The sequence below is a fragment of the Gadus chalcogrammus genome, chromosome 5 (assembly GCF_026213295.1).
Source record: "Gadus chalcogrammus isolate NIFS_2021 chromosome 5, NIFS_Gcha_1.0, whole genome shotgun sequence".
Lineage (NCBI taxonomy): Eukaryota > Metazoa > Chordata > Actinopteri > Gadiformes > Gadidae > Gadus > Gadus chalcogrammus.
Genome location: NC_079416.1, coordinates 3,970,407 through 3,997,319, shown reverse-complemented (window position 1 = coordinate 3,997,319; position 26,913 = coordinate 3,970,407). Strand labels below are relative to the sequence as shown.

At 43.6% G+C, this 26,913-nt stretch overlaps 2 protein-coding genes across 3 annotated transcripts in view; both read left to right on the top strand.

The window, feature by feature from the left end:
- The first annotated feature begins 21,019 nt into the window (after nt 1-21,019).
- On the top strand, nt 21,020-24,812 carry LOC130383142 (uncharacterized). Its single transcript, XM_056591197.1, has 3 exons — nt 21,020-21,850; nt 22,844-22,890; nt 23,048-24,812. The coding sequence occupies exon 3, from the start codon at nt 23,058-23,060 to the stop codon at nt 24,450-24,452; it is 1,395 nt and encodes a 464-aa protein (XP_056447172.1). The 5' UTR covers nt 21,020-21,850; nt 22,844-22,890; nt 23,048-23,057; the 3' UTR covers nt 24,453-24,812.
- Nucleotides 24,813-25,897: 1,085 nt separating this feature from the next.
- LOC130383143 (uncharacterized) overlaps nt 25,898-26,913 on the top strand; it is a 2,143-nt gene continuing 1,127 nt past the window's right edge. For both annotated transcript variants that reach the window (XM_056591199.1, XM_056591198.1), the window contains exons 1-2: nt 25,898-26,463; nt 26,746-26,901. In XM_056591199.1, the coding sequence (XP_056447174.1) occupies nt 26,362-26,463; nt 26,746-26,901 (258 nt within the window). In that variant the 5' untranslated portion in view covers nt 25,898-26,361. The remainder of the gene's footprint in view (nt 26,464-26,745; nt 26,902-26,913) is intronic.

Here is a 26,913-nt window from a genome sequence, read left to right as displayed (position 1 = left end):
GGCTTGGTTTTCCACACTTGGGATTTAATTTACATTTGATTATGGGTTTACAGTGTCACATAAAAATATTATGTTATTGAGAAATGTTGGACAGATGCTTTATTCCATGCAGTCGCGCCATCAGTGGACAGTATGGAGTGACGGGATTAATTATAGAGAATTTCTTTATATTTCTATTCTAAGGAGATATTTCTGAAGTTATAACTGAGAAATAACGCAGTTGACTTAAATTATTTTGATTACATAGATTTAACGCATGATACGGGTTGAAATTAAATTTATGAAGGGCGATGATAAAACATAATCGTTCTTCTCACTCTACAATTCTTCTGTCTGATTTCAGGTCACCACCACACCATCTGTGTCGCCAATTCTCCTTTTCCTCCAAACCATGCGTACGCATGGGTCAGAGTTTGCTTAGGGCTGCGCACATTCTCCCGTCACGTTGGATTTTTATAGATCACAACCTTGGCGTGGAAAGTCACGTACGCCAATTTCTGCCCAGTTTTGTGGGTACGCAACGGTTATAAATGAGACCCCTGGTCTGTTAATATCTCCTTAGGGATCCCTACCCTAGTCAATAGCTGCAACAAAGTGTGCTGACTCTATGTTGCTGCATAATTTAGGATTTGGATACAAGGTGTGACATGACTAGAGTCTGAGTGTACCCTGTGTCGATCAAAGCATGCACCTTTTTCCCCCTGATTCCCATACAGACCAATGACTTCCACTTTCACTTTTGGCCTAAGTAAGACACATGTATATGATCCCTTTGGCCTCAAGAGGGGAGGCTTTTGCTTAATTTGCCCAGTCTGGCAACTGTGATAGCACACAAGCTGATCTTTAACTGGTCTATCATTAAAATCTTGTGAAACTATTTCCAATTTGATGGAGCTGGGTTTGGAGGGTATGGGACTCTCAGAACAGGGTTTCTAGGCCACTGTATTGACTACGGCCTGCCTGAATCACTTCAGACTAACCCCCATGCACTGTTGTCTCCTATATGGGAGGTTCTGGAGCCTCGGCATGCTGAGAAGAAGGGCCAGTAGCACTGCTTCCTTCGCTGAGCTGGGGTTTATTTACGGATCCACAAACTCAAGTCACTGTGGACCATCCATAGAAATACCTCCAGGACGATCATCTTGCACATTTTGTTAATTTGTGTGGGTCTTAGGGCTCAACAATTTCTCATATAGTTAATTAAGCCCAGTGAATGGACCTTTTGGAGTCTCCTCGGGTTAGACCGCCATTGCTGAATTTGAGTCTAAATATGAGTGAATCACATATAAAGCCAAGATTGACACTTATAGCTTGGCAGTAATGTCAATTGTTATGTAGGCCCTTCTAGCCTTTCCTGTTAGCAGGGGTACAAGGGTAGACCTCTCTTCTGTCGGACACTGACCTGCTGAGGCAATGTGTTCAAATGCAGTGAGGAAACGTTCAATGTCCTCATCCTCTGAGAACTGCTGTATTTTTGGGCCTTTCTATTCGGAAAGATGATCCTGAAGCCCTCTTAGGGGCCTCTGTCCCTCCGCTGTTGAAGCTGCGCCTCTCCAGAACCGGAACCATCGGCTGGAACTAGAACCGGAACCACTTCCGCTGGGGTCCACGCACACACCACCGCCGCCTCCAGGACCATCGTTTTTGCGGTCACCATGGGGACCACTGCCGCTTGCAATGCTGTTGGAGCTGCTGGAAGCTGCCGCTTCCAATGACCGAAACTAACATAAACAAATAGATGTCAAAGATGACCTAGTTAATCAGATCATCAGAGTCAACTGTGACTTAACCAAAACCAACCATCACTCTACCACATGAAGCCAATCAGGCCTTAAAATAGAGGCCCATTTGGTTAACTCCACCCCTAAGCGATACCAATTAATTATTAATCAATTAACCCACATCCCAAGCTTAACAAGCAAAACACATAGCTAAGGTGTATTTTAATCCCATAGCATAATAACAACGCAATGCAACTTCATTCAGATATTTCACATACATTTAAGTTTTTATAGAATATTTAAAATAACCCTCCCCCTTTAATGTGATGAATGTGATAAATACATGAAAGGCGTCGCCGGCTCCACCGGGGCCTTCTCGGATGCTCCATCAAGCTCATGCCTGACTGAACATGCGCCTGTTACCTGTGTTGTGTGCTGTGTATGTTGTCACTGGGGCCATTGGTGACTACTTTTGCTGTACTTGGCGTTTCTACCTGTGGCCATATTTTGCCTTATGCATTGCAAATGCATGTTTTATTTAAACTTTGGCCCAGCCTTTGGGATGTTGGTAGTTTACCTATTTTTATTTTTATATTTTATAACACCCACACACATGTGATTTTTTTTTTAATCAGGTGAGTGCTGCATGCAGCGCTCAACTTTTGTTCTTCATAAGTTTTATTCTTTCTTTCTTTATTATTATCTACAAATTTTGGGACATAATCTCCTTCCTCAATTTTTCACATAGATACTCCATTCAAATTTTAAAATCTTCAGAATAGCTTGGAATCGGGTGCTTCTTTTCGTAATTTTAATTTTTTTTATACTTTTTAAGATGTTCTACTTTTAAAATACTATATTTTTTAACATGGGAGTCAATGGGAGGACGGCGGAGACGTAACTAAATCAATTTTCAACCGTTTAGCTTCGTTCAAACCATTTAACAAATCTACACACTTGTATCTTCAATGATATCGAAACGGAATGTCGATATCATTTAAATTTTATTCAGAATCACAGTTTTAGTTTCATACTGGCTTCGTTTTCAGTGCCGTGTTCCGATATCCATACTTCCATGGATACACTTAAACAAAGTACACTATCCGCACTCACTAAGTGTGCTAATTTTCAGATGTCAGTGTTGTTCCAAATCGAATACGCCGTGGTGCACTAACCGGAAATTACGATCACGACTGCCGCCGCGGCACCTCCCCCGCAATAAACATCCCGCTTTGAACGGTGAACTGTTTACTGAAGAGAAAAAAATTAAATAAATTAATTAATAAAACAAACAAACAAAACCTAGATTCTTTCTGCTACATCAATTTCCCTGAGGAACTTTATAATGCTGTGGTAGGCATTGCCTGCTGTTTTCCCCAAATGCCCTGATAAGGAACAATTTGTGTGTTTGTCTGAACAAGGTGGTCTCTCTGGGCATTGTACTCATTACAATTAACTAATACATGCTCAACAGTTTCTGGCTGGTAACAGGGATGGCATTTCCCAGTTGGATGCTAGCCTATATTATGCAATGAATAATTCAGAGCTTTTTGACCAATTCTGAGACGAGTGATTCTATTTTCATCCCTACGTTTGAAGCCCACCCTCCTCCCACCACCAACGTGTCTTTGTATATTGTACAAAGGTCTACCTGTTTCGCTCATGCACCAATGCTCCTGCCATGTATTTTGTGCACATGTCCTGATGAAGGATTTTACTTCAGCTTTGCTCAGTGGAACCTGTAGGTCTACATGTGATATCTTGAGTGCTTGTTTGGCCAGAATATCCACTTGCTCATTTCCCTTCCCACCAACATGAGCAGGAACCCAAATAAAACGTGTGAATATGCCCTTCATTTGCAGTCTGTACATTATAAGAAACACTTCATTGATTAGATCCAATCTAAATGACGACCTTCCTGATCTAATGCTTGATAGAGCTGAAAAAACTGTCAGAAGCAACAACGGTGCTGAGTATCTCCTTCTCCTCTATCCACTGTAATGCCAATATCACTGCCAACAGCTCTGTGGTGTATACAGATACATGGTCTGATACCCTTTTCTTAATCCAAGTATCACTCACCGGGATGCATACTGCTGCACCTGCTCTCCCTTTGACTGGATCTTTGGATCCATCTGTGAAAATGAATACTGAGTTTGTGAAATGTTGTTCAAAATAGTTCTTGAGTATGCGACACACGAAGATGTTTGGAATTAATCTTCAATTCCAGCTGTATATTGAGGTCAACACATGGCAAGGGGAATAACCAAGGAGGAATTGATGAACAGTTCTACTGATGAACAGTAGAACTTTCAACTGTACTGTAGTTGACATAACCCAACAGTTGCTGCTTTTGCATCACCAACCCATCCAAAACTCATGAGATGAGACTCATTACGTTCCCGCAGTCTTTCAAAACGCTCTTTGCAGAATGTGTATCACAGTGCCCCTGATGATTAACTCAGTATGCAAGCATTAACTTGATTCTTCTTATTCTCCGAGGCATTCCCATCTCAACCTGCATTGCTGACACTGGAGTTGTTTTAAATGAACCACTACTGATTCTCAAGGCCTGCACTTGTAACACATTACAATTACAATCAGGCCATTTAGTTGATGCTTTTATCCAAAGTGACACAGACACACATATGGCAGTCAACCATGCAAGGCAACAGCCAGCTCGTCAGGAGCAGTTAATAATAATAATAATAATACATTTAATTTAGAGGCGCCTTTCAAGACACCCAAGGTCACCTTACATAGCATATAGTCATCATACATTTTTTAAAAACAAGACATTGTGGAGAAAATAAATAAATAAATAAATAAACATAAGCAATAAGAAATAAATAAAACAGAAACAAGACAAAACAAAACAAAGAAAAAAAAACAATCAAAACAGTGATCAGTTAGACGTTGTGTGCGAGTTTGAACAGGTGAGTTTTGAGTTGTGACTTGAAGGTTGTAATGGTGTCTGACTGTTTTATGTGTGGGGGGGAGGGAGTTCCAGAGCCTGGGTGCTGAACAGCTGAATGACCGGGCACCCATTGAAGTGAGTACGTGATGTGGGGATGCATAGTAGTCCAGCAGAGGTTGAGCGGAGGGAGCGGGAGGGAGTGTATTCTTGGAGGAGGTCGCAGAGATAACTGGGGGCTAGGTTGTGGAGAGCTTTGTAGGTGAGGAGTAGGGTTTTGTATTGGATGCGGTAGTGTACTGGGAGCCAGTGAAGTTGAATGAGGACAGGGGTGATGTGGTCAGATGATTTGGTGCGGGTGATGATCCGGGCGGCTGAGTTCTGAATGATCTGCAGTCTGTTGATGAGTTTGGTGGGGAGTCCGGTGAGGAGGGCGTTGCAGTAGTCTATGCGTGATGTGACAAATGAGTGAACTAGGATTTCAGTGCTGGATTGGGTCAGTGATGGGCGGAGTCTGGCGATGTTGCGGAGGTGGAAGAATGCAGTCCGGGTGATGTTGTGAATATGGGGTGCGAATGAGAGGGTGTTGTCCAGGATGACGCCGAGGCTCTTTACTTTGGAGGAGAAGGGTACTGGGAATCCATCGATAATTATGAGTGGAGCTGGGGTGTGTTGTGATTTAGTGAGGGTGGATTTGGATCCGATGAGCAGGGCCTCGGTCTTGTTTCCATTGAGTTTCAGGAAGTTCCTGCTCAACCAGCTCCGGATCTCTTCCAGGCACGTGATGAGGGAGGTGGGGGGGATGGCAGCGGTGGGTTTGGTGGAGATGTAGACCTGTGTGTCGTCAGCGTAGCAATGAAAATGACCCCATGGTGACGGAGGAGTGTGCCCAGCGGGAGGAGGTAAGTGGTGAAGAGGAGTGGACCCAAGACTGACCCCTGGGGGACACCCAGTGAGACACCTGAACACCAGACTTGTGGTTGCTTAGTTGAACAAATTGTTGACGGCCGGTGAGGTAGGATGTAAACCAGGAGAGTGCAGCACCAGTGATCCCAATACCAGCTAGGCGGTCCAGGAGCAGAGGGTGGGAGATGGTGTCGAATGCTGCGCTGAGATCGAGGAGGATGAGAATGGTGAGTAATCCAGAGTCGGCTGCAAGGAGGAGGTCATTGGTGATTTTGACTAGGGCTGTTTCAGTGCTGTGTTTTGGACGGAAGCCAGATTGGAACGGTTCGTGGAGATTGTTAGTGTCGAGGTGGGACTGTAGTTGTGCGGCAACCACCCTTTCAAGTGTTTTGGAGATGAAAGGGAGATTGGAGATGGGCCGGTAATGGTTAAGGTCAGTTGGGTCAGCACCAGGTTTTTTTAGGATGGGAGTGATGGCAGCCAGCTTGAGAGTGGGGGGTACAGTGCCAGTAGTGAGGGAGGAGTTAATTATGTTGGTGATCATGGGGGAGATGGACGGAAGACATGCTTTGACAAGGGAGGTGGGAAGAGGATCGAGCTGACAGGTGGTGGTTTTGGCTTTGCGGATGAATTCTGAAACGGTCTGTTCTGTTACTAGGGTGAAGTCAGAGAGGGAGCTGATGAGAGGTTGGCCAGAGGTGATCATCCAGGGTGGGTCATCAGAGGGGGTGCGAGATGAGGCCAGTTGTTGGTGAATGGTGTTGATTTTAGAGCTGAAGAAGTCAAGGAACGCAGTGCATTGGGTGGTGGAAATGTCTGGAGGGAGAGATTTAGGAGGCTGAAGTAAGTGGCTGACTGTTGAGAAGAGGACTCTGTTGTTGCCTGTACCAGTGTTGATGAGGTTGAAGTAGTATGAGGTTTTGGCAGTGGTGAGGGCATTCTTGTAGTGATGGAGGTGGTCCGAATACATTTGGCGGTGTACAGTGAGTTGAGTCTTATTGTAGAGTCGCTCCAGTCGACGACCAGTGGCTTTGAGCTGGCGCAGATGAGGAGTGAACCAGGGAGCAGTGTGGGTGAATGAGACTGAGCGGGTTTTCAGGGGGGCCAGGGTGGTGAGGGAAGAGGAGAGGCAGTTATTGTAGTGAGTCACCAGGTCAGTCAGGGAGGAAGCTGGGGGAGGGTTGGGGTAGGAGCTGATCATGGTGGAGAGGTCTGTGGTGTTGATAAGTTTGATGTTTCTGAAGGAGATGGTCCGTTGTTCCTTGGTTTTGTGTAGTTGGGTATGAATGTCAAAAAGTACAGCTTTGTGGTCAGAGATGGGGAAATCAATGACATCAAGGTTAGTGGGAGTGATGTCAGTGCAGCAGATTAAATCCAGAATGTGACCTTTGTTATGGGTTGGGAGGTTGACATGTTGTGTGATGCCAAGACAGTCCAGTCCAGTTAGGGTTAAGTGTCTTAAGTGTCTCACATCAGTGCTTACCTAGGAGGAGCTGGAGATTGAACTAGCAACCTATCAGTTACAATGCAACTGCCCTACCTCCTGAGCTAAACCGAAGGAAGACCAGAGTGAGGAACCATTTTGGCAACAGCTAGTGACGTGACGCCCACAACACTTTTTTTTGTCATAGTTGATCTCATTTGTCAAGCTTTCACGGTATAAAAACAGCTAGTGGAGAAGTGTTTTGGCATGTCTTAATAAACAGTTCACTGCCCGAACCAAGGCAGACTAGACTATGCACCATAGGCCTTAGTTATGCGGTTTATAGATACAATCTAGTTGAACAATGGAGGAATGGCTGCTTTTACCATGACACACAATCCGACATTGCACATTTACATATCGATACAAAAAGGGAAATATGCGTCATCAAATATTAAAGGGGGGCCTGGATCCAAAATGAAGTATATTTCATGCATTTATACAAAGCTCAGAGTAGCATATATAATTCATATTATCACCTGCATATGGCTTTATATCTTCCTTGCCATTTCATGACAATGACACATAGCTCAAAATCAGAAGCGTCAGCAATAGTTAGTATGTATGCAGTGTTGTCGATGAAGCAACATAAAGACCAGGCCCCTAGCCTGCTAGACCCAAAGGGCCGTCCTAATTGCCACACCCCCAGCCTGCTAGTCCCACAGAGCTGTCCTAATGACCACGCCCCCAGCCTTCTAGACCCACAGGGCTGTCCTGCTGACCACGCCCCCAGTCTGCTAGAGGGCTGTCCCAATGGACACGCCCCCAGCCTGCTAGACCCACAGGGCAGTCCTGCTGACCACACCCCCAGTCTGCTAGACCCACAGGGATGTCCCAATAGACACGCCCCCAGTCTGCTAGACCCACAGGGCTGTCCCAATTGACACGCCCCCAGTCTGCTAGACCCACAGGGCAGTCCTCCTGACCACACCCCCAGTCTGCTAGACCCACAGGGATGTCCCAATAGACACACCCCCAGTCTGCTAGACCCACAGGGCTGTCCCAATAGACACGCCCCCAGTCTGCTAGACCCACAGGGATGTCCCAATAGACACGCCCCCAGTCTGCTAGACCCACAGGGCTGTCCCAATAGACACGCACCCAGCCTGCTAGACCCACAGGGCCGTCCTGCTGACCACGCCCCCAGCCTGCTAGACCCACAGGGCTGTACCAACAGACATGCTCCCAGCCTGCTAGACCCACAGGATCAGAAAATGCTCAGATATAGAATGCATTTCATTAGTAAGTTGATTGTATAAATGTACTAAAGGTGTTGTATAGCTTGCAAAACTTGAATTTTATTGCCATCAATGACTACTACTGCATGTTTTGTTGTGCAATTGACTAATTGACTGAACTAACTATTGAACTTTAACTTTAACTTGTAATAGAAATATCAATGTATAGTTATCACAACACATAACAATACCTGATGTCTTCTGGCCATCCAGTGGATGTCGAGGAGGATAACAAGCTTTATACCAGCAGGGTAAGCTGGTACCTTTAGGAAATACATCTGCATCACGTTGGCTAATTGAAGAGGCTCCTGTGGCATTTGAAGGTATCAAGTGTTGCTGGTGAGAGCACCAAATCGCGCCGGTGTGCACCCAAACACAAATACACACTCACACAGACACACTCACACACACACACACACACACACACCAACTCTACATTCTTGTCCAATTCCTGCCGTTGTTGCTAAGTAACTGCGGATATGAGAGCATGCCTGTTGTTATCGAAAGTGTTGTTCAGCACGGCGCGAAGTTGTTCTCAAAGACAGAACCGCACGATACGGACCGAGACGGCAGAGGTCCTTTATCGCAGCAAGCCGCTTGACAGAGGGAAACAAAAAATAAACCAGGGTTAGAAACCCGGGGAGCCAGCGATGAAAGGAAACCATCTATCAGCGTCGGTTTTTCAACATTGAGTGGCTGTAATAAAAAATAATCAGTTGGAACCGCCACAGGCCGAGCCGGATTGAGGGATAATGACGCATAATACAATATTTAACAAGCACACGATCCAAGGTCATGATTGCAGCAGAACATGACTTTCATGCTGTGTTCAAGTCCAGCAAACCGTTGTCTCTGCTATGCTAAAACTAAACTGATAACTTATCTCCACGCTATCACATAGCAGACTACGGGCCCTATTTTAATGGTCTGAAACGCAAGTGAGAAGTGCGAAACGCAAGTAGCTTTGTGGGCAGATCTCTGGCACTGTTGCTATTATACCATTATACCATATTGGTGACCTTGGGTGTCTTGAAAGGCGCCTCTAAATTAAATGTATTATTATTATTATTATTATTATACCGGCGGAAAAATTACTCTTGTGCCCGATACAAATCTAAAATTGGTTGGTCTGAATACCCGTAGCTGTATTTTGGGCGTAACATGCAATTAACCAATGAGAGTGCCATCTCCCATCCCCTTTAAGAGCCATGAGTGCATTTGAACCTGACAAGTTGATATTTTGACCGTGTTTTTGCAGTCTCCGCTGAGACAGATGCATGACCACATGAATTACAAACTTCAAATGGCTCAGTTATGGATAAATAATAGAGCCTTATGCCGCTTTTCCACTGCATGGTACCAGCTCGACTCGACTCGACTCGACTCAGCTCGCATTTTTGGCATTTCCACCGCGAAAACATGGTATCTGGTACCTGAAGTGGCTGCTTTTTTTAGTACCGCCTCGCTCTAGGTTCCAAGCGAGCTGAGCCGATACTAAAAGGTGACGTCGGCAGACGGCCGGCCACTGATTGGCCAGAGAGTGTGACGAAGTCACGAGAGCGACATGGCAACCATGCTGCTAACAGCCATAGCAGCGCCGCAGCCAACATATTCCACTTCTTCAACTTCTTCAACATGCCAGCTAATAATAGTTGTTGTTATGTGGGTTCTGTCCATGTGTGGGTTGCGTAGGTGTTGTTTGCGTCGCGTACAAAAATACGTCACGGCCCTTTCGCGCAGCCGACCCCGCCCACGTCCAGGAGGTACTATTTGCGGTGGAAAACTACCCGTGCTGCTACCGTGTCGAGTCGTGTCGAGTCGTGACGAGTCGAGTCGAGTCGAGCTACATGTGCGGTGGAAAAGCGGCATAATACACACAGAATAGCGTTTGATGAAGAGAAACTTATTTTTAGGAGACGTCGGCCAGCAAAATATTTGATTTAATATTAATGCATGATCAAGGAAAAGTACAGGTAGAAAAGTTACCAAGGATACATTCAGGGAGACAATGGGTGAACAAGATTTTTAAGTAAACGTTTGCATTTTGGGTAGGGAATATACAGGCAACAAAGGTAAGTGGGAGTGACCCTTGTGGAGAGTTTAGGATTGGCGGGAGAGGCCAAGTAAAAATGCAATACACTATGGGGGAAGTGGACATGTCTGCAAGGGTGCAAGCAAGGCTGCAATACAGTTAAATGAATCTACACAACAAGACGTCAGTAGATTGGCCTGGCCTCAGTATCAGACTCAGTGGCACGAGTGGGAACGCCAATCTGAACTATCTTAAACTCTCTCAGTTAGAGAGAGGAATGGTGCTATCTTAAGGTCCAAGCAGAATGTTTGTTTTAGGTTTACTATAATTATATAAACTAGGTTAATATAATGTTTATAATTGTGGATTATAGTTATGATTAATATTTCCACAACAGCGTTTTATTCTACAACTTCAGAAACACTGATTCGTCATGTAAATTGAAAGATAACTTATGCGGTCCTGTGGTGGCCGCAACTTTGGGTCTATTTAATGATATGCAGCAATACATTAACAAATATTGTTTGTTACAAGTATTGTATACATTATCGTAATCGACTTGTGTCCATAATATGCATGTGACCCCCTGTTAATATACATTGCCATGGACTGTACTATGTGTCACACGTTTAGTTTGCGTGTGTGTCACATAGAAAGTTTTTTAACTAAACTATAAATCTGCATACACTGAATAGGGCTGGCGTGACCTCACACCTTACAGCAAGTGCCGAAGCACAGGTCCCGGTAGGAGAAAGTATACATATATATAATATAAGTAATATAAGTACCGTAAGTAATAATATTTATTGACTAGAAAGGGATAAGGGAAGGGGAGAACAAAACAGGAACAACAGTAAGACAAACAAACACCAAACAATAACCCACTCAGCTGGGTAAGACAAACTAATATAACAAGCAAACGACAACTATCACCGGAGAAATGTAACTTGCCTGGTAAGACCAGCACGACAACAAAATGATGGCTAATTAGTGTGAACGGTTCACCATCACCAAAAGGTGATGGCGTGTGTGACCCCCACACACACACACACACACACACACAATAGTAGTATAAGGCGAACAGGTACTATACACAGTCTCACAATAATTGCGTAGAGCCTACAAACAATGGCATGAAAGCCTACAAATGAGACAGGTAGTGTCCACATCAATGGCATAGCGCCCAAACACGATACAAGCAGTATCAACCATGGCATAGAGCCAAGTGGTGTGGGAGAGCACAGGCTTTATCCACCCGCCCCTTTTGATTGTAATTGCCCTCAGCTGTCGTCATCACTGGGCCTGGAGGATACTCTACAGGAAGGGGCGGGGGTACATGAGCAGAGGGGGGAAAAAGAAATGGGATTAAAATCCTCATACAAAATAACTACCTATACCAACCTGATGTTTACATTGAACGGAATACGTTAATGATGATGAGCCAACCCACCTACGTAACAGGGGCGGATCTAGCCATTTTGGGGCCCTAGGCAAAATATAGACATGGGGCCCTCATTTTTGAAACACGTACACAAAACAAATAACCATCCCAATACTCAGCCTTTGCCAAAATTACATGTTTATTACTCAAACGAGAGAGAGAGAGAGAGAGAGAGAGAGAGAGAGAGAGAGAGAGAGAGAGAGAGAGAGAGAGAGAGAGAGAGAGAGAGAGAGAGAGAGAGAGAGAGAGAGAGAGAGAGAGAGAGAGAGAGAGAGAGAGAGAGAGAGAGAGAGAGAGAGAGATTAGAATTTCCATTCTCTGCCAGAGATACAAAATGATCTTGCACTTAACAGAACTAAAATACAAAATGGATATGAGTCTATGAAAACCACCATTTACATTTAAACAGGACCAATGAAAAGATTTTGTGTGTGGACAGGAATAACAGTGGCTGTGTGAGTGAGTGAGAGACAGGCAAAGCAGTGGTTCAGTGTGAGTGAGTGAGTGAGTGAGTGAGTGACAGGAGAGAGAGAGAGAGAGAGAGACAGAGACAGAGAGAGAGAGACAAATGTCTTCAAATGTCCATTTTTGTCTGTGTGTGTGTGTGTGTGTGTGTGTGTGTGTGTGTGTGTGTGTGTGTGTGTGTGTGTGTGTGTGTGTGTGTGTGTGTGTGTGTGTGTGTGTGTGTGTGTGTGAGTAAGAGAGAGAGTATGTGAGTGAGTGACTGAGTGAGTGGCAAAGCTCTGTGTGTGTGTGTGTGTGTGTGTGTGTGTGTGTGTGTGTGAGACAGAAAGCATTTGTAAACACAAAGTCCTACTGTTGTCGTCTTCTCAAAAGTCTTCATATCAGAGAAAAGTGGTGAGCAGCAGTATAGAACCCCAACAGCAGAGCCTGTCGCAAGTTCAGCAGCGGCTGCTGTGGCAGCAACAGGTGAAAAAAATGAAGTCAATTTCGGCAGTGTATCTGCAATTATTTTCTTCTCAGCTTTTTGTTTTAATTTAGCACAACCACTATCATAATTCCGCCGCTTCATTTTCACCGAGTCGCATCCCTCTGCTTTGGTTTGAAGTACGTTATTTCGCGCTGCGCGCGTTACTACGTAATCATATTCTGGACTAGTCCAATGCACAATGGAGGGGGGCATGTGTGCTGGAAAATTATTATTTAGGCATTAGTTCGGCGTTATGTTGATATTTTTGTTATTTTTTTCTACTAGAAATGTGTTTGTTTTTTTTACTTTACATAAGTAATGGCTGGGGGGTCAGATTTGGGGGCCCCTAATAAAGACAGATTTGGTTGGGGCCCTAGGCACTTGCCTAGGTTTGCCTAATGGAAGATCCGCTAACACCTCCCCCATAAAAGCGAACCCAGGGGGTTAGCACACATTATTGCATACAAAACATAAACATCAGCTTGATATTCCCCAAAAAAAACTATCCTCTGGATAAGGCATCGGCCACAACATTGTCCACCCCCTTCTTGTGACGCATCACAATGTTGTAGCCTTGTACCAGAAGAGCCCATCGCATCAACCGTTGGTTGCTGTTGCACATTTGGGCCAAAAGAACAAGAGGATTGTGGTCTGTATAGACCACAACAGGAGAGACACTGGATCCCAAATACACCTCGAAGTGCTGGAGGGCGAGGAGCATAGCCAGGGTTTCCTTCTCGATGGTAGAGTAGTTAAGCTGGTGGTTTTTGAGAAGTAACACACTGGATGCTGCACAACGGCCTAACCCTCCTGTAGCAACACCACACCAGCGCTAACAGCGCTTGCGTCAACCTCCAGCTGAAAGGGACGCAAAAAGTCGGGGGCTGCCAGAACCGGGGCGCTGCACAGAAGGGATTTTGCTGCCTCAAAGGCACACTGACATGCAGTACTCCAGACATAGGGAACAGCAGGACTACACAACGAGGTGAGGGGAGCTACCACCACCGAAAAATTCCTGCTGAAACAACGATAATACCCCGCCATTCCCAAAAAGCATCGGTACGCATATCTCACTCTGGAAGATAAGACAGGTGGGAAGACATGTAGCCAAGAACCTCAGAAATAGACAGTCTACCAGTCTGCTGACCCCAAGATAGCATGGCTAGGCCATCATCAGACATGGCACCTACACAAATCAAAGTCACTGAGGGGTTAATGTTAGACAGGCCGCGGACCTTGCTTCCCCCCATCACCCCTGATATGGTAAGACTTCAACATGTTAATGTGACATAAACGTGTCTTTCTCCGCCGCTCTGGCGTACATATTACATAATTGGTGTCAGACACCTTCTTCTCCACCACATAAGGTCCCGAAAAACTGGCAGTGAGAGCAGAACCAGGTGTGGGAAGCAAAACCAATACCTCATCACCAGGCTCAAACTGTCGCTCAACTGCTTTTTTGTCAAACCTTCTCTTCATGGTTTCCTGGGCATAAGAGAGGGCTTCCTTCGCCAATGACGTCGCACAGCAAAGGCACTCCCTACACTGAGGGACGAAGTCTGGAACACAAGACTTGGGAGATGAACCAGACAAAAGCTTTTCCTTAAGCATTTTCAACGGGCCACGCACTCTGTGACCAAACACCAGTTCAGTCAGACTGAACACAAGGGATTCCTGTTTGGCATTGTCAAACCTACTCTCCATGGCATCCTAGTCACTTTTTGCTCGTTCCAGTAAATGATGATGCGTTCGGGCATGCAATGCTTAAATTGTTCAATCAGCATTAACTCGCGGAAGGAGGCTAACTCATCGACCTTACACGCTGAACACAAGCGATCAAAAAGAATACCCATCTCTCGAGAAATACCACACATGTCTGAGTCTGGGTTTTCTTTAAGTTGTGAAAATGTTTGCAGATGCATTGATTTAAAAGTACAACTTATTACCGCTGTATCAGCTGTTCTTTCCCAAATTTAACCAACGTTATCAATTACCTAAAACAAGATTTTGTTTTGGAAGGCTGGGATATTATTTGTTCGAGTATATTATTGTTATTATTATTATTTTAATGCATGGCATAGCCTACTACTGTGTTTATTCATGCAGCCCCTTTGAAAAAAAAAAATCCACAATCCACATGCTATTTCTATGCAGTTTCACACATAAGACCAATCTTTGACTATGTTACAGTTCCGACCTGCCTAGAGACGTTAAAATAGCAACTCCAACTGCGGTTTCCGCTAGGGCATTTAGACGAGGTCTGCACCGATCAGTGGCGCAATTGCAAAATCGATCGGTAAGATAGAACCATGTATCATTTACGCCTCTGCCTTTCACCGACACTCCTCTCAGGGCGCAAGTGTAGGGAAAATCAGCTTAGCGCCGGGTGCAAACTAGCAACGATACATGTGCGGTGCAGAAAGTAAATTGCGCTGGATGGAAGATAGAGCCCTATATCCTTTTATGTCTCTTACGTATACGTCTCACTTTTTGGTTCAAAACTATGACCAATAATGACCACTGCTAATAAAATACACATTCATTCTTGGAAATTCCCCTGACCAAAGCTAGCAGTATTTTATGGCTCGCTACACAGATATTCGAGCTGCAGGTTTTCATTACTCTCAGGAATGTAAAGTAAGTATATAATCCATTCATATAAATACATATGTATAGTCATTACCAACAACCTTAATCTTAAGGTTGTCGGCGTAGCTCAGGAGGTAGAGCAGTTGTCTCGTAACCGAAAGTTGCTAGATCGATCCCGAGCTGAGTGTTGCTGTGTCCCTGAGCAACACACTTAACCCTAACTGCTCCTGATGAGTTGGCTGTCACCTTGCATGGTTGACTCTGCCGTCAGTGTGTCAATGTGTGTATTAACCGATGTAAGTCGCTTTGGAAAAAAGCGTCTTCTAAATGTCCTAATTGTAATTGTACACCGCTTTGCTTCGTGGGGTTGCACAGGGAGGCGGCCTCAAACCCTCCAATAAGACAGCAGTGCTTTGTTCAGCGCCGTCGCAGGCAGGTCACTACTCTGCCCAAGCTGAATTGATCCAAACAGCACATTCCTCCTACAACATTGAACCCATTCTGAAGCGTGAGAACAAATGTCTGATAGTACTAAGCCTCAACGATAATGAGTCCAGGGTAACATGACTCACCCTGGACCTGAAGTTAGGAGGAATCATTCATTTAGTTAAATATTCCCATTCCCCTCTACATGGCTCTTGACCTGTGTGTGTATTATAGTTAATCACTCTCTGTGTCATTATTGAGACAGGGTGTTTACGTGGCTGTTTTGCATATCATTACAAACCCTACAACAGACATAGGCTTGCTCCTTCTCGTTAGACCATTCTGATGGTCACCTATAGAGTGCATTACATTCATACTCATGTCTTGGATGACAATGTTGATATTAAACATTATCAAATACTGTCCTTTTTTAACATCAGAGAATAGCATTACTTTGAATCATTAAATAAACACCTTTCATCCTAATGATGGTGGGGGCAATTCGGGGATGCTTTCTAACTCATTACTCATAAGGTCTCTTCAGGGGGCTAATAAAGAAAGAGGAAATTGGTGGAAATATCACAGTGTGCATTATGGTCAGATTGGCTGATGAACATATCCAAGGAATATAAGTTAATAACAAGGCAGAGCTCACAGTTAGTCTCACAGGATAGGTATCTGGGCCCCGTTTCCCGATAACGATGGATCCACGCTCGTACGATCATTCTCACGATGGATCTTGCGATCCATCGTCAATTTCTTTGGAGCGTTTCCCGAAACTCCTCTTAACGTGAACGCGCATTCGCTGCACTCACGACGTCGTAGGATTGTAACTGTCTACTGACACGGTGCTGAAATGGGCTCCGTAGGAGGGGGAGACGCAGGAATGTCGCAGGAAAATTGTGTTAAAAAGGGTTCAAATATATCCCCATCAAGGACAACAGCAGAGTAGCCTACGAAAAAAAATAGACTGCAATTAGATGAATGCTATAGCAAGACATTAAAACACAATTGATTAGGCTTAAACCGACATATATCAGTCCTAATCCTGAATGCACTGTGCGTTTCACGGCATTTTCCCCCCTGAAATAATTCCATATGACAAAAAATTAAAAATTGCTTGTGTGACAACTACATTTATCTTAATGGGCTGATTTCTGAAACATGCTTTGCGCAGCAAAGGGAGCCGACTTAATCTGATTCCGCATAAGGGTTTCCTTGATTGATAATTTGATTGGCTATAAAAGCCCCTCCGGAAATAGGGTAAGGTATGTATTGATGAGGAATACAACGAAGCCCACCGTCTGGCCCGGTGCATCGTTGAGCGCACGATCGGGAGGTGGAAGTTGCGCTATATTAGATGCCTTCACAAGTCAGGCGGAGGGCTCCAGTTTTCGCCGGCCAAGTCATGCGCCGTGATATGTGTGACGGCTATGTTGCACAACATTGCAGCTAAGGCTGGGGTGGCATTGCTTGAACCGGAGGACGCTGAGGACGATGACGACGAGGAAGATCGGTGTGAGGATATGGAGGTAGATTTGTGTCTTTATTATGCAATCAAAAATAATAGGTTTGAGAGCAAAACTTTCCACACTGCAATCAAAAAATAGGTTTGAGAGCAAAACTTTCCACACTGCAATCAAAAAATAGATTTGAGAGCAAAACTATCGACACTGCAATCAAAAAATGTTTTATTGCAAGATAAATTAATGTGATAAAAAAAATATTAATGGGAATCCAAAAGTTTTGTTTGCAAACCCAAAAGTTTTGTTTGCAAATCCAAAAGTTTTGTTTGTGAATCCAAAAGTTTTGTTTGCGAATCCAAAAGCTTTGTTTGCGAATCCTAAAGTTTTGCTTGCGAATCCAAAAGCTTTGCTTGCTGTTGAGCTGAATCTCGTGGGCGGGACCTACGCCGAAAGATGTAAGACACGTCTCTATTGGCCAGTCTCGATCGGAGTGACAGCTTGGCAACATCCGAAAAGCCGCTGCCCCGACCGCCTCCAGAAGCAGATTGTCGGCCTGACGGACAGGGTGTTCGTTTGTGCCTCTCAATCCGCGGCGGCGGTCAACAACATCGCCCTGCTCTCCTCTGCCATGGTCTCCTTGTCGGCTGACAGGGAGGCCTACGGGATTTTCAGGGCGCTTAAGCGCGCGCACGGGACAAGCCCATAAGGCGAAGCCTAGACGGCGTAGCGGCAGCCTACATGAAATAGAACTCCCTCTCTCGTTACTAACTGTGGATGTTGCCAAGCTATCACTCCGATCGAGACTGGCCAATAGAGACGTGTCTTACATCTTTCGGCGTAGGTCCCGCCCACAAGATTCAGCTCAACAGCAAGCAAAGCTTTTGGATTCGCAAGCAAAACTTTAGGATTCGCAAGCAAAGCTTTTTGATTCGCAAACAAAACTTTTTGATTCGCAAACAAAACTTTTGGATTTGCAAACAAAACTTTTGGGTTTGCAAACAAAACTTTTGGATTCCCATTAATATTTTCTTTATCACATTAATTTATCTTGCAATAAAACATTTTTTGATTGCAGTGTCGATAGTTTTGCTCTCAAATCTATTTTTTGATTGCAGTGTGGAAAGTTTTGCTCTCAAACCTAGTTTTTGATTGCAGTGTGGAAAGTTTTGCTCTCAAACCTATTATTTTTGATTGCATAATAAAGACACAAATCTACCTCCATATGAGGACGGCCTCCCTCATAACTACGCGGCTGGTTTTCATGCGCGTCGAAGAGTGATTGAGACTTTTTTTTAACCCCCTCCACCCTCCCACATGTCACTAAACATTCCCGTCAACGTGACCAATCCCCACCATATCCCAGCCTTTTGCCTGCTCCTTTGCTTGTTTTTTATAATTTATTCTATTTCTTTATTTTTCATTTTTTTTTTGTTTTTTACATTATTTTATGCTACGTTTTATGAGTAGCCTATGTCAGTCTGCACAAATCCCCCCACTTTCTCTCACACATTTTGAGTGCCCTGCCTGCGCAAACATTTTCTGGACTGTCCCGTTTTATTTTGTCCATTTTAACATCTTTGTTAATAAATAAATTAATAATCTTTATTAATTACCAAACTAAGAACATAAAGGCGCAATGCGTTTTAATAAAACGCATCCAATAGACGGAATGTCCGATGGTGTCGCCACTGAGGCTATAGCTGACGATGCTCTTAGCGTCCTACGAGCACCCCTGGAGTACTCGTTAGCTACGAGCGTTTTCAAGACGTTCGTTCCCCACGATGCTTTCGGGAAACGCGGTGAAAACTCTACGATGCCCTTACGACGCACTTCACGATCCACTTAGGCTAACGATGCTTTCGGGAAACGGGGCCCTGGACAAGGCAACACACACACAAGCAGACACAGAGACACACACACACACAGACACACACTTTCAAAAGGATATCCTGGAGATGAATGGTATATATGGACATGCCTTTCCCATTGCCTTATTGATGGCAAAGACATTCAACGATACATCATCAAGGTGAAACATATACATATATGTACAATGTAACTCACTTTATCCTGCAGACTTTTCTATTTCAAATACCTCAAAGATTTAAATCTAACTGTTAAAAAAAGACTTTGGTAACTCCCTAGGCATATGCATTTTCACTAAACATTGATTACTGTTGTTACGGCTCCAGGATGTTAGCTTGCTACGTCTAGGGGGGAAGTAGGGGAACCATAACACATATTACTGTTAGGCTGACTGGGAGAACAACAAAACAGGGCACAACAGCAAACTGGATACGTAAGTGCGTTTATTTAGCTAGCGATCCGCCAAGGGGAATAGGGAACCATAAGCGGAGCCAAATCAAAGAAAACAAGATAAAGTGACAACTAATTAGTGCACACATACAACCTAGCTAATACATACAGAGGGTGGCCCCGCTCCTAACCTGATGTGATAACAGAGTATGGTCTACGTGATGGCAGTGTAAACCCAAGGGTGTCTTACCTATTCACCTAAACCCCTATGGCATCTTACAAACAAAAGGCAACAGCACGACACAGCCAACACACAGGCAGACAATGGCTTCCCCCATGGAGACAAACAGGTGCAAGTTATCAAGGCCTGATGACACTGATTGGCCAACAGACAGCTCCCAGATTGGACAGGGGGTTGGACGATGGTGGAGGAACAGCCAATGGTGTGAGACCTGCAGAGAATGAGAGGGGAGACACAGGAAAACAACCACACCCGTAACAACTGTATAAAAAAATAGATTTAAAGGAAGCACTGAGAATATGTTATGGTTATGCAAGCCAATGCATGGTCCATGTGAAAAGGGTCTTTGTGTTATCATTCATTGAGTAAGGCCTCTCTTTTATCCTGAACTTCTCCTTTAAGTTGGGTGTCTTAAGAATGCAGATTTCTGCCTGAACGTCCTCTGGAAGATCAAAGATCCTGTCCTTCTCTCATTGAAAGCCTTTCAGTGTTTCCTCTGTCCTTAAATACCTACCTCTCCTTCCTGATGTCTTCGTCCTCCACACGGAATACCTATCTTTTGGCCTCTATCGCTATCTTCTCTTTTTAGTAGATCTTCCTCAGTATGGCCGCCTGGGAAACCTCCAGCCAGAAGAACTCCCTCTGTTTGCAAACAGGTTTAAAGGCCTTCCTTTTCATGCTCCTCTTGAAGATCTCCCTCTTTCTAGGATGCTCTCAAGCCTCTGGGCAGCTTCTCTCTGAGACCTGACCTCTTTCCTAGGGAGGTGACATCCTCCTCCATCAACTTATCTTTTGGATCTTGTAGACGTTCATCAAGCCTCTGCAGGAGGAGGTGGGCATCCTCATATCGGATGATCCAGATTTCCATAATCAAATAAATCAGGAGGACAAGATGCCCCTTCTTTTACATAGAGGATTTCAAATATTCATACACACACAAACACACACACAGTTGTGTCATGTTTGTATGTGCTTGTAGTTTCCCTACATTCGGCCCCAGCCCCGCCCCCAACACACTCTCCACTAGGCTTCTAACTCTCGCTCTCTTTCTCTCTTTCTTTGTTCTTTCTCTTACATCAAAGCAAACTCATGCTCATTAGAATAGTTTGGCAAGTTATTTTTCCCCAAACTGATTACAGCCAATATATCCTCAGGCAATTAGAGCCTAAATCTGTATATCTTTGTCTAAGTGTGCATGCATGCCTTTGAGAGGAGAATGAGAAAGATGGAGAGGGATTGAGAAACCATAGCAGCGTTTGTTATATTCATAACAACTTTTTGTGTCTTCACTTCAAACAGTGTGTCAGAGTAAAGCATGTACATTTAATTGAATCCTAAGAGGGTTTCACACATGTTTCACTCCTAGATTGTCTTTTTTGGCAAGAATCTGTGCCAGCAACCTGGTACTCATTTCCTGTACGGTCACAGATACCTTCTACGACTGCTCACTGAGGAAATAAAATGTCTTGACCTCTTATGCTACATCACCATGAATGTTTGGTCTTTCCTTTTTTTTTCTTTATTTAATTGTTGTTTCATGGCACTCATATTGTACTCGATGAGCGCGGGCTACATAAGGTTCCCCCTTTCTCACTGGCTGTTTTTGGGAGATGTTCTGTGCCGTTTGGACGGCTTAGGGAGTGTTGTTCAAGGGGATTTGGTAGCGGGGCTCTGATGCACTCTGAGAATGTAACAAAGCTATAGACACCTCAAAACACTGTCAGTCTTTGACGCTTTGGTTAGCATTGCTGCACTGTAAACAATTATTTTTTGCCTTTGTAAATACAATGAGGACAATTCAAGTAATTTTTACATGAATGTATCAATTCTGAGAATTACTCAAACATGTCATGTGAAATTCAGTGTAATGCTTGGAGTTTCTGTGTAATTGAGTGTCCTCACATTCAGTTAAATAAATTCAGTAAATTTAACCGTAATAACTGTTGTGAAAATTACTGCAATTTTGTGATCATGACATTAACTACAGAAATTCAAGTAAAATTTGCCAACAGAACGATGGCGTGACGTCACATTCTAGACGTGCCCCAACGGTTGACTTTCTAAAGTGATGTGACTTTGATGCGATGTGAGATTTCGTCATTGTGGTCGCGGATTAAACTCCAGGAGCATTCAATTCTGTTGCTGTTGGTCGTCGGAGCTTCCCTTTCTCAGGCTTTTGAAAATGTGGACATTCACCACGGTTAAGGTAAGCAAGCACAAATCAATTCAATTTTCGGGCTTCGCAACTTCATTTGAACGCGTTTTGGACTAATGAAATATTGCAGCATCTAGAAAAGGCTAGGCTAGGCTACATGGCTACATGGATAATAGGATGGTATCTGGGTTTTCGTGGTATTGATGCGGTGATTTGTCATCACTGTTGCATTAAAAGTAGGACAGTGATACTAACTACGACGTGATTTTGGGTGGAATCATTATTATTTTAACAATAACGGAATCAGGTGAGCTGTTTTGCGGGTGGTTAGTTAGCTGGTGGATTTGCTAGCAAGCCAAGTGTGTGCTATCAGTTAATTACATAGAGCCGTAGCCGTTTATGAAATGGCAACCATATCGCAAGGCTAGCTAATATCTGGTGGTCAGAGTTATTATCAATTTCAAGTCAGTTCAAAGTAAACATTTACCGTTCACCTATTTAAGCTCGGGGTTTACGGGAAAGTCTATGCCTAGACTTTGTTTTAACATTGGGCAAAGTGTCTGAAGTGGAGCCGTCTGAAGTGAACAGTGAGCAGAGCACGGCTCTGATTGAGGATATATTAAACAACTTGGGTTTGTATAAATAGCAGGTGTTAGTCGTTAAATTGATATGGAGTTAGGGTTGAAGAAGTAGAATTATCTGAGCCATGAATACGCTGCTTTAGAAACCGATTTTATATATTTTTTTAACCGTTGTGATCATAGCAAGATGGCGCTGGCCTCGTGGCTATGTGTCTTCACAAACATCGATATTGTGATTTTAGTAGGCTAAGTCCATGCCGAGTTTGACATTTTGTGTGCTGTACATGTTTACTGAATTAAAAACATACAGCATGCAATATTAAGCTTAAAGAATAAAGAAATACCACAAGTATTCATAAAATATCTTAATATTTAATTTAACAAACACAATGCATTGATTGAACTCTGGGTGGTTATTGTGCAAATTATTAATTCATGGTACATTGTTTTAATTATTTCATAGGAAGAGCTGGAGGACCTTTTTACCCCTCATCAGGCACCCTATTAAGGGTAAGTTGAGCACACAGTCATTCACAATACAGCATGATTTGTGTGCGTGTGCGTGTGCTTGTGCGTGTGCGCGGGTGCGTGCGTGCGTGCGTGCGTGCGTGCATGTGCACCAGAAATGTAATTTTACAAATTGTTTCTATTTATTTTTTTGTCCTAGGTGTCCCACCATGAGGTTGCTGTGTAAAAGTTGTAGCTTTGCCTCAAATAGAAGGGTTGATCTTTTCAAGCACTACAGACTCAAACATGGAAACAGTGGCCGTACTCAATCCATACCTTGCCTATATGCTAATTGTCCTTGTTCATTTAAGACGTTTAATGCTCACAAGATCCATCTATCCCGTCATCATGTGGAATCAGTTGCACCAAACGTGGTTGTTTCGTTCAGTTGTCAGCGCTGCAATTTAGCGGCCTTCTCTTCAGAGAAACAGTATTTTGAACATTTACACAGTCATTTGAAGAGGTTTGAAGTTGTGCAGTGTGTATTCAAAGACTGTAGCTTCAGTACAAACATCTATTCAACCTTTTGTTCTCATAAGCACAGGAAACATGGTCAGCACTCACATGAAGACTTTAATCCTGAGGTTTTGAAAACGCTTTCAGATACTCCTGTCTTCCAGCATGATCCAGTGTTTTCTGAACAGGATCCAGAGGTTTTTGTTGAACCATGTGAGGATTTGTCTGAGGTTATAAAGGATAGACTTGGACTGCTGTTTCTAAAGTTGGAGAGTTGTTACAATGTGCCGAACAAGTGCATTGATGAAATTGTAGATGAGTTACAGTTCTTATCCTGCTCCTCATCTGGACCAGTTTTGAGATATGTTGTTGAGTCCACCTTCAAGAAACACAACTATGACTTTGATTCAGCTCTTTTAAGCGATTTGGTGAGCAACTTATGTGAGTCACATCCTATTAGTTCAGCTGTAGGGAAAGATGGTCCTTTTACTACATCATATAGGAGGAGGCAATATATGAAGTCACATTTTTCAGTTGTGGATCCAAAAGAGTACATTCTGAAGAAGAGGGAGAATAAAACATTCCAATATATTCCTATACTGCAGTCTTTGTCACAGGTACTTAAGAATTCTCTAGAAAAGCACCTAGTTGCTACAAGGAACTCGGACAGGGCATCGAAATATCAGTCATTTCAAGATGGGTCTCATTTTCAGAAAAATATTTTTTTCTCTTCAGATGAGGATAGATTAAGTCTTATCCTGTACATTGACGACTTTGAAGTCTGCAACCCCCTTGGAACATCCCGGAAGATACACAAAGTTACTGCTGTGTATTGGGTCTTAGGCAACATCCCAGCACATGCAAGATCGGCATTGACGAGTATATACTTAGCCATTCTCTGTAAGGCCAGTGACACCAAACAGTTTGGATTTCAGACAGTGCTAGAGCCACTATTGCGGGATCTTCAAAGCTTAGAGAAAGATGGTCTTTTCATTCCAAGTTTTGGGAAAGTGATCAAAGGCACTGTGGTGAGCGTAGTGGCTGACAATTTGGGTGCTCATGCTGTGGCAGGACTTGTTGAAAGTTTCTCAGGACCTCATGTCTGTTGATTCTGTCTGGGAGAGCGCTCTATGTTTCAGACAACAGAGGTAAGATCAGGAGTTTTTCAGCGAAGAAGGGAAGAGCAGCACACCTTACATGTTCAAACAGCTTTATCGAGTCCTTCTCTTAGTCCGTGCTATGGGGTGAAAAAACAGTGTGCACTATCTGAACAGCTGTGTTATTTTGATGTGACGTCTGGTTTCCCTCCTGATGTGCTACACGACCTTCTTGAGGTTGTTGTTCCCCTAGAGCTGGCATTGTCACTGAATGCGTTCATCAAGAACAAGTATTTTTCCTTGGTGGAATTCAATGACTTAATTGCTCAGTTCCCTTACAAGTGGACTGACCGAACAAATCGCCCACATTTGGTCACTGCTACTTTCGCTGCAAAAAGATCAGTAGGGAATGCCCATGAAAATTGGTGCCTGCTGCGTCTTTTGCCTTTTTTGATTGGGTTGAGAGTACCTGAGAGTGATCCAGTATGGCAGGTGCTAATGGTTCTGAAGGACATAGTGGAGCTAGTCATGTCTCCAGCTCACACAGAGGAAAGTATCTGTTACTTGGAAACCAAGATCGCTGAACACCGGCAAAGATTTCTGGCTGTATTCCCCCAAAACAAACTAATTCCCAAACACCACTTCATTGAGCATTATCCTGAGCTCATAAGGGAATTTGGACCATTGTCTGCCTTGTGGACAATGCGCTTCGAAGCGAAGCACAGCTTTTTCAAAAAAATTGTCAGACAGACTGGCTGTTTTAGGAACATACTGTTGTCCCTCGCCAAAAAACACCAACTCATGGTTGCACTGTGTCTCCATGAGAACAGTGCATTCAAACAATCTGTGTCTGTTACCAAAACATCACAAGTGTCATTAGATGTACTAAATGCGGCCATTAAAGACTTGGTGCTGCGCAAGTATCCAAACATCACAATGGTCCATGTCTCAAACAAGGTGGCCATCTCAGGTACAAGCTATGCGCCAGGAATGTTGCTGTGTTATGGTTCAACTGGAGGTTTGCCTGACTTTGCTGAAGTTTCTCAGATCATCTTGGTTTTGGATAGCATAGTCTTTGTTGTCAAACTACTAAATGGATGGTACAATGAGCACCTCAGGAGCTATGAGCTAGAGTACACAGGCAACTTCCAAATAATTGAGCCGAAAGAACTACTTGATTTCTATCCCCTGGCTATGTACACTATTGCAGGACGACGAGTTGTTACCTTAAAACACCACATCAACACCCCCTTTTAAATATGCAATGGAATTTTTTTTAATCTTTTTTTTTTAAGGATTTTTTTTTTTTCCAGTGTCTTCCTGCCTGCTCAGATGTCCACCCCAGCAAAGCTACGGATCATTTTTGATGATTATACAGTGCACAAATTGCTTCTGCCATCAGGTATCCCCAGTACTCTACAGGATCTCAAGTTTGTCATCCAGAGCACATTCAGCACTCCAGATGGCTTTACTCTGATGTATCAAGATGTGGAGTTTGGGGGTCAGTTCTTCACATTGACGTCTATAGAAGATGTGCAAGACATGGCTACCCTGAAAGTTGTCCAAGTTGAAGCAGTCATTTTAAATCGCAGCGCTGTGGAAGAAGAAGATGACAACTTACCAGAATCAGACGTCATGTCATCCACATCTTTAGCATCCCAGGACACCGTTTTGCTTTCTTCATCATCTGATGAAAGTCCTGCATCATACCGTTCCCGACCATGGCCAAGACAGTTCGATATTCCACCATTTTCCTTTGAAATAGAGCTCTTGCTGGAGGCAGATAACCGAGCTTACAACACCAATGGAACTCTCTTAAACAACCCAAAAGTGACAAGAAGAAGAAGAAGAAGAAGAAGAGAGGGTGGTTCTGCTCACAGAAGTGAAAAAGACCAACAACAACAAGATTATCAGTGAGAAAATGGAGAAGACCTTTCCATATCGGCGGTTGGAGGTTGTCAACCAGATGCCTGCTGTCCCAGATGTCATGGAGAGATGGCCTGCCCTTTTCTACGAATCTCAGGTAAACGTGAACGCTTGTGCCAAACTTTCATGGCAGTTAGTAGGTCATTAGATATTTTGAAGTAAAATCATTTGGAGGGTCTTAAATCCATTGATGTAGCTTTTAAATGTATATACACACAATTATATGAAATCAACTGGTACATAAATACAATAATAAGTAGAAGTTAAAATATGAGCTTGTAAAAACATTCACATGATATGTGCCATTTTAAAGCTTTTTCATTTCAATGTGTGTGCCTTTGTGTTGTGTGCTTTGTGTCTTTGTTTGTTTGTTTTTTAGGTGAAGGAGGAGTTCAAGAGGATCACAACTATCAACCTGGACCGAACCTTTTTGACTAAGATGGATTTCTACACTCCAAAACTCCTGACTGTTTTCAAGACAAAGGGTGGGACTTCAGGCACAAAAATAAAAAGTGTGTTGGAGTCACTCAATCAGGTAGGAACAGTC

Coding starts and splice junctions, on each gene's coding strand:
- LOC130383142 (XM_056591197.1), top strand. CDS start 23,058: ATGAGGTTGCTGTGTAAAAGTTGTAGCTTTGCCTCAAATAGAAGGGTT.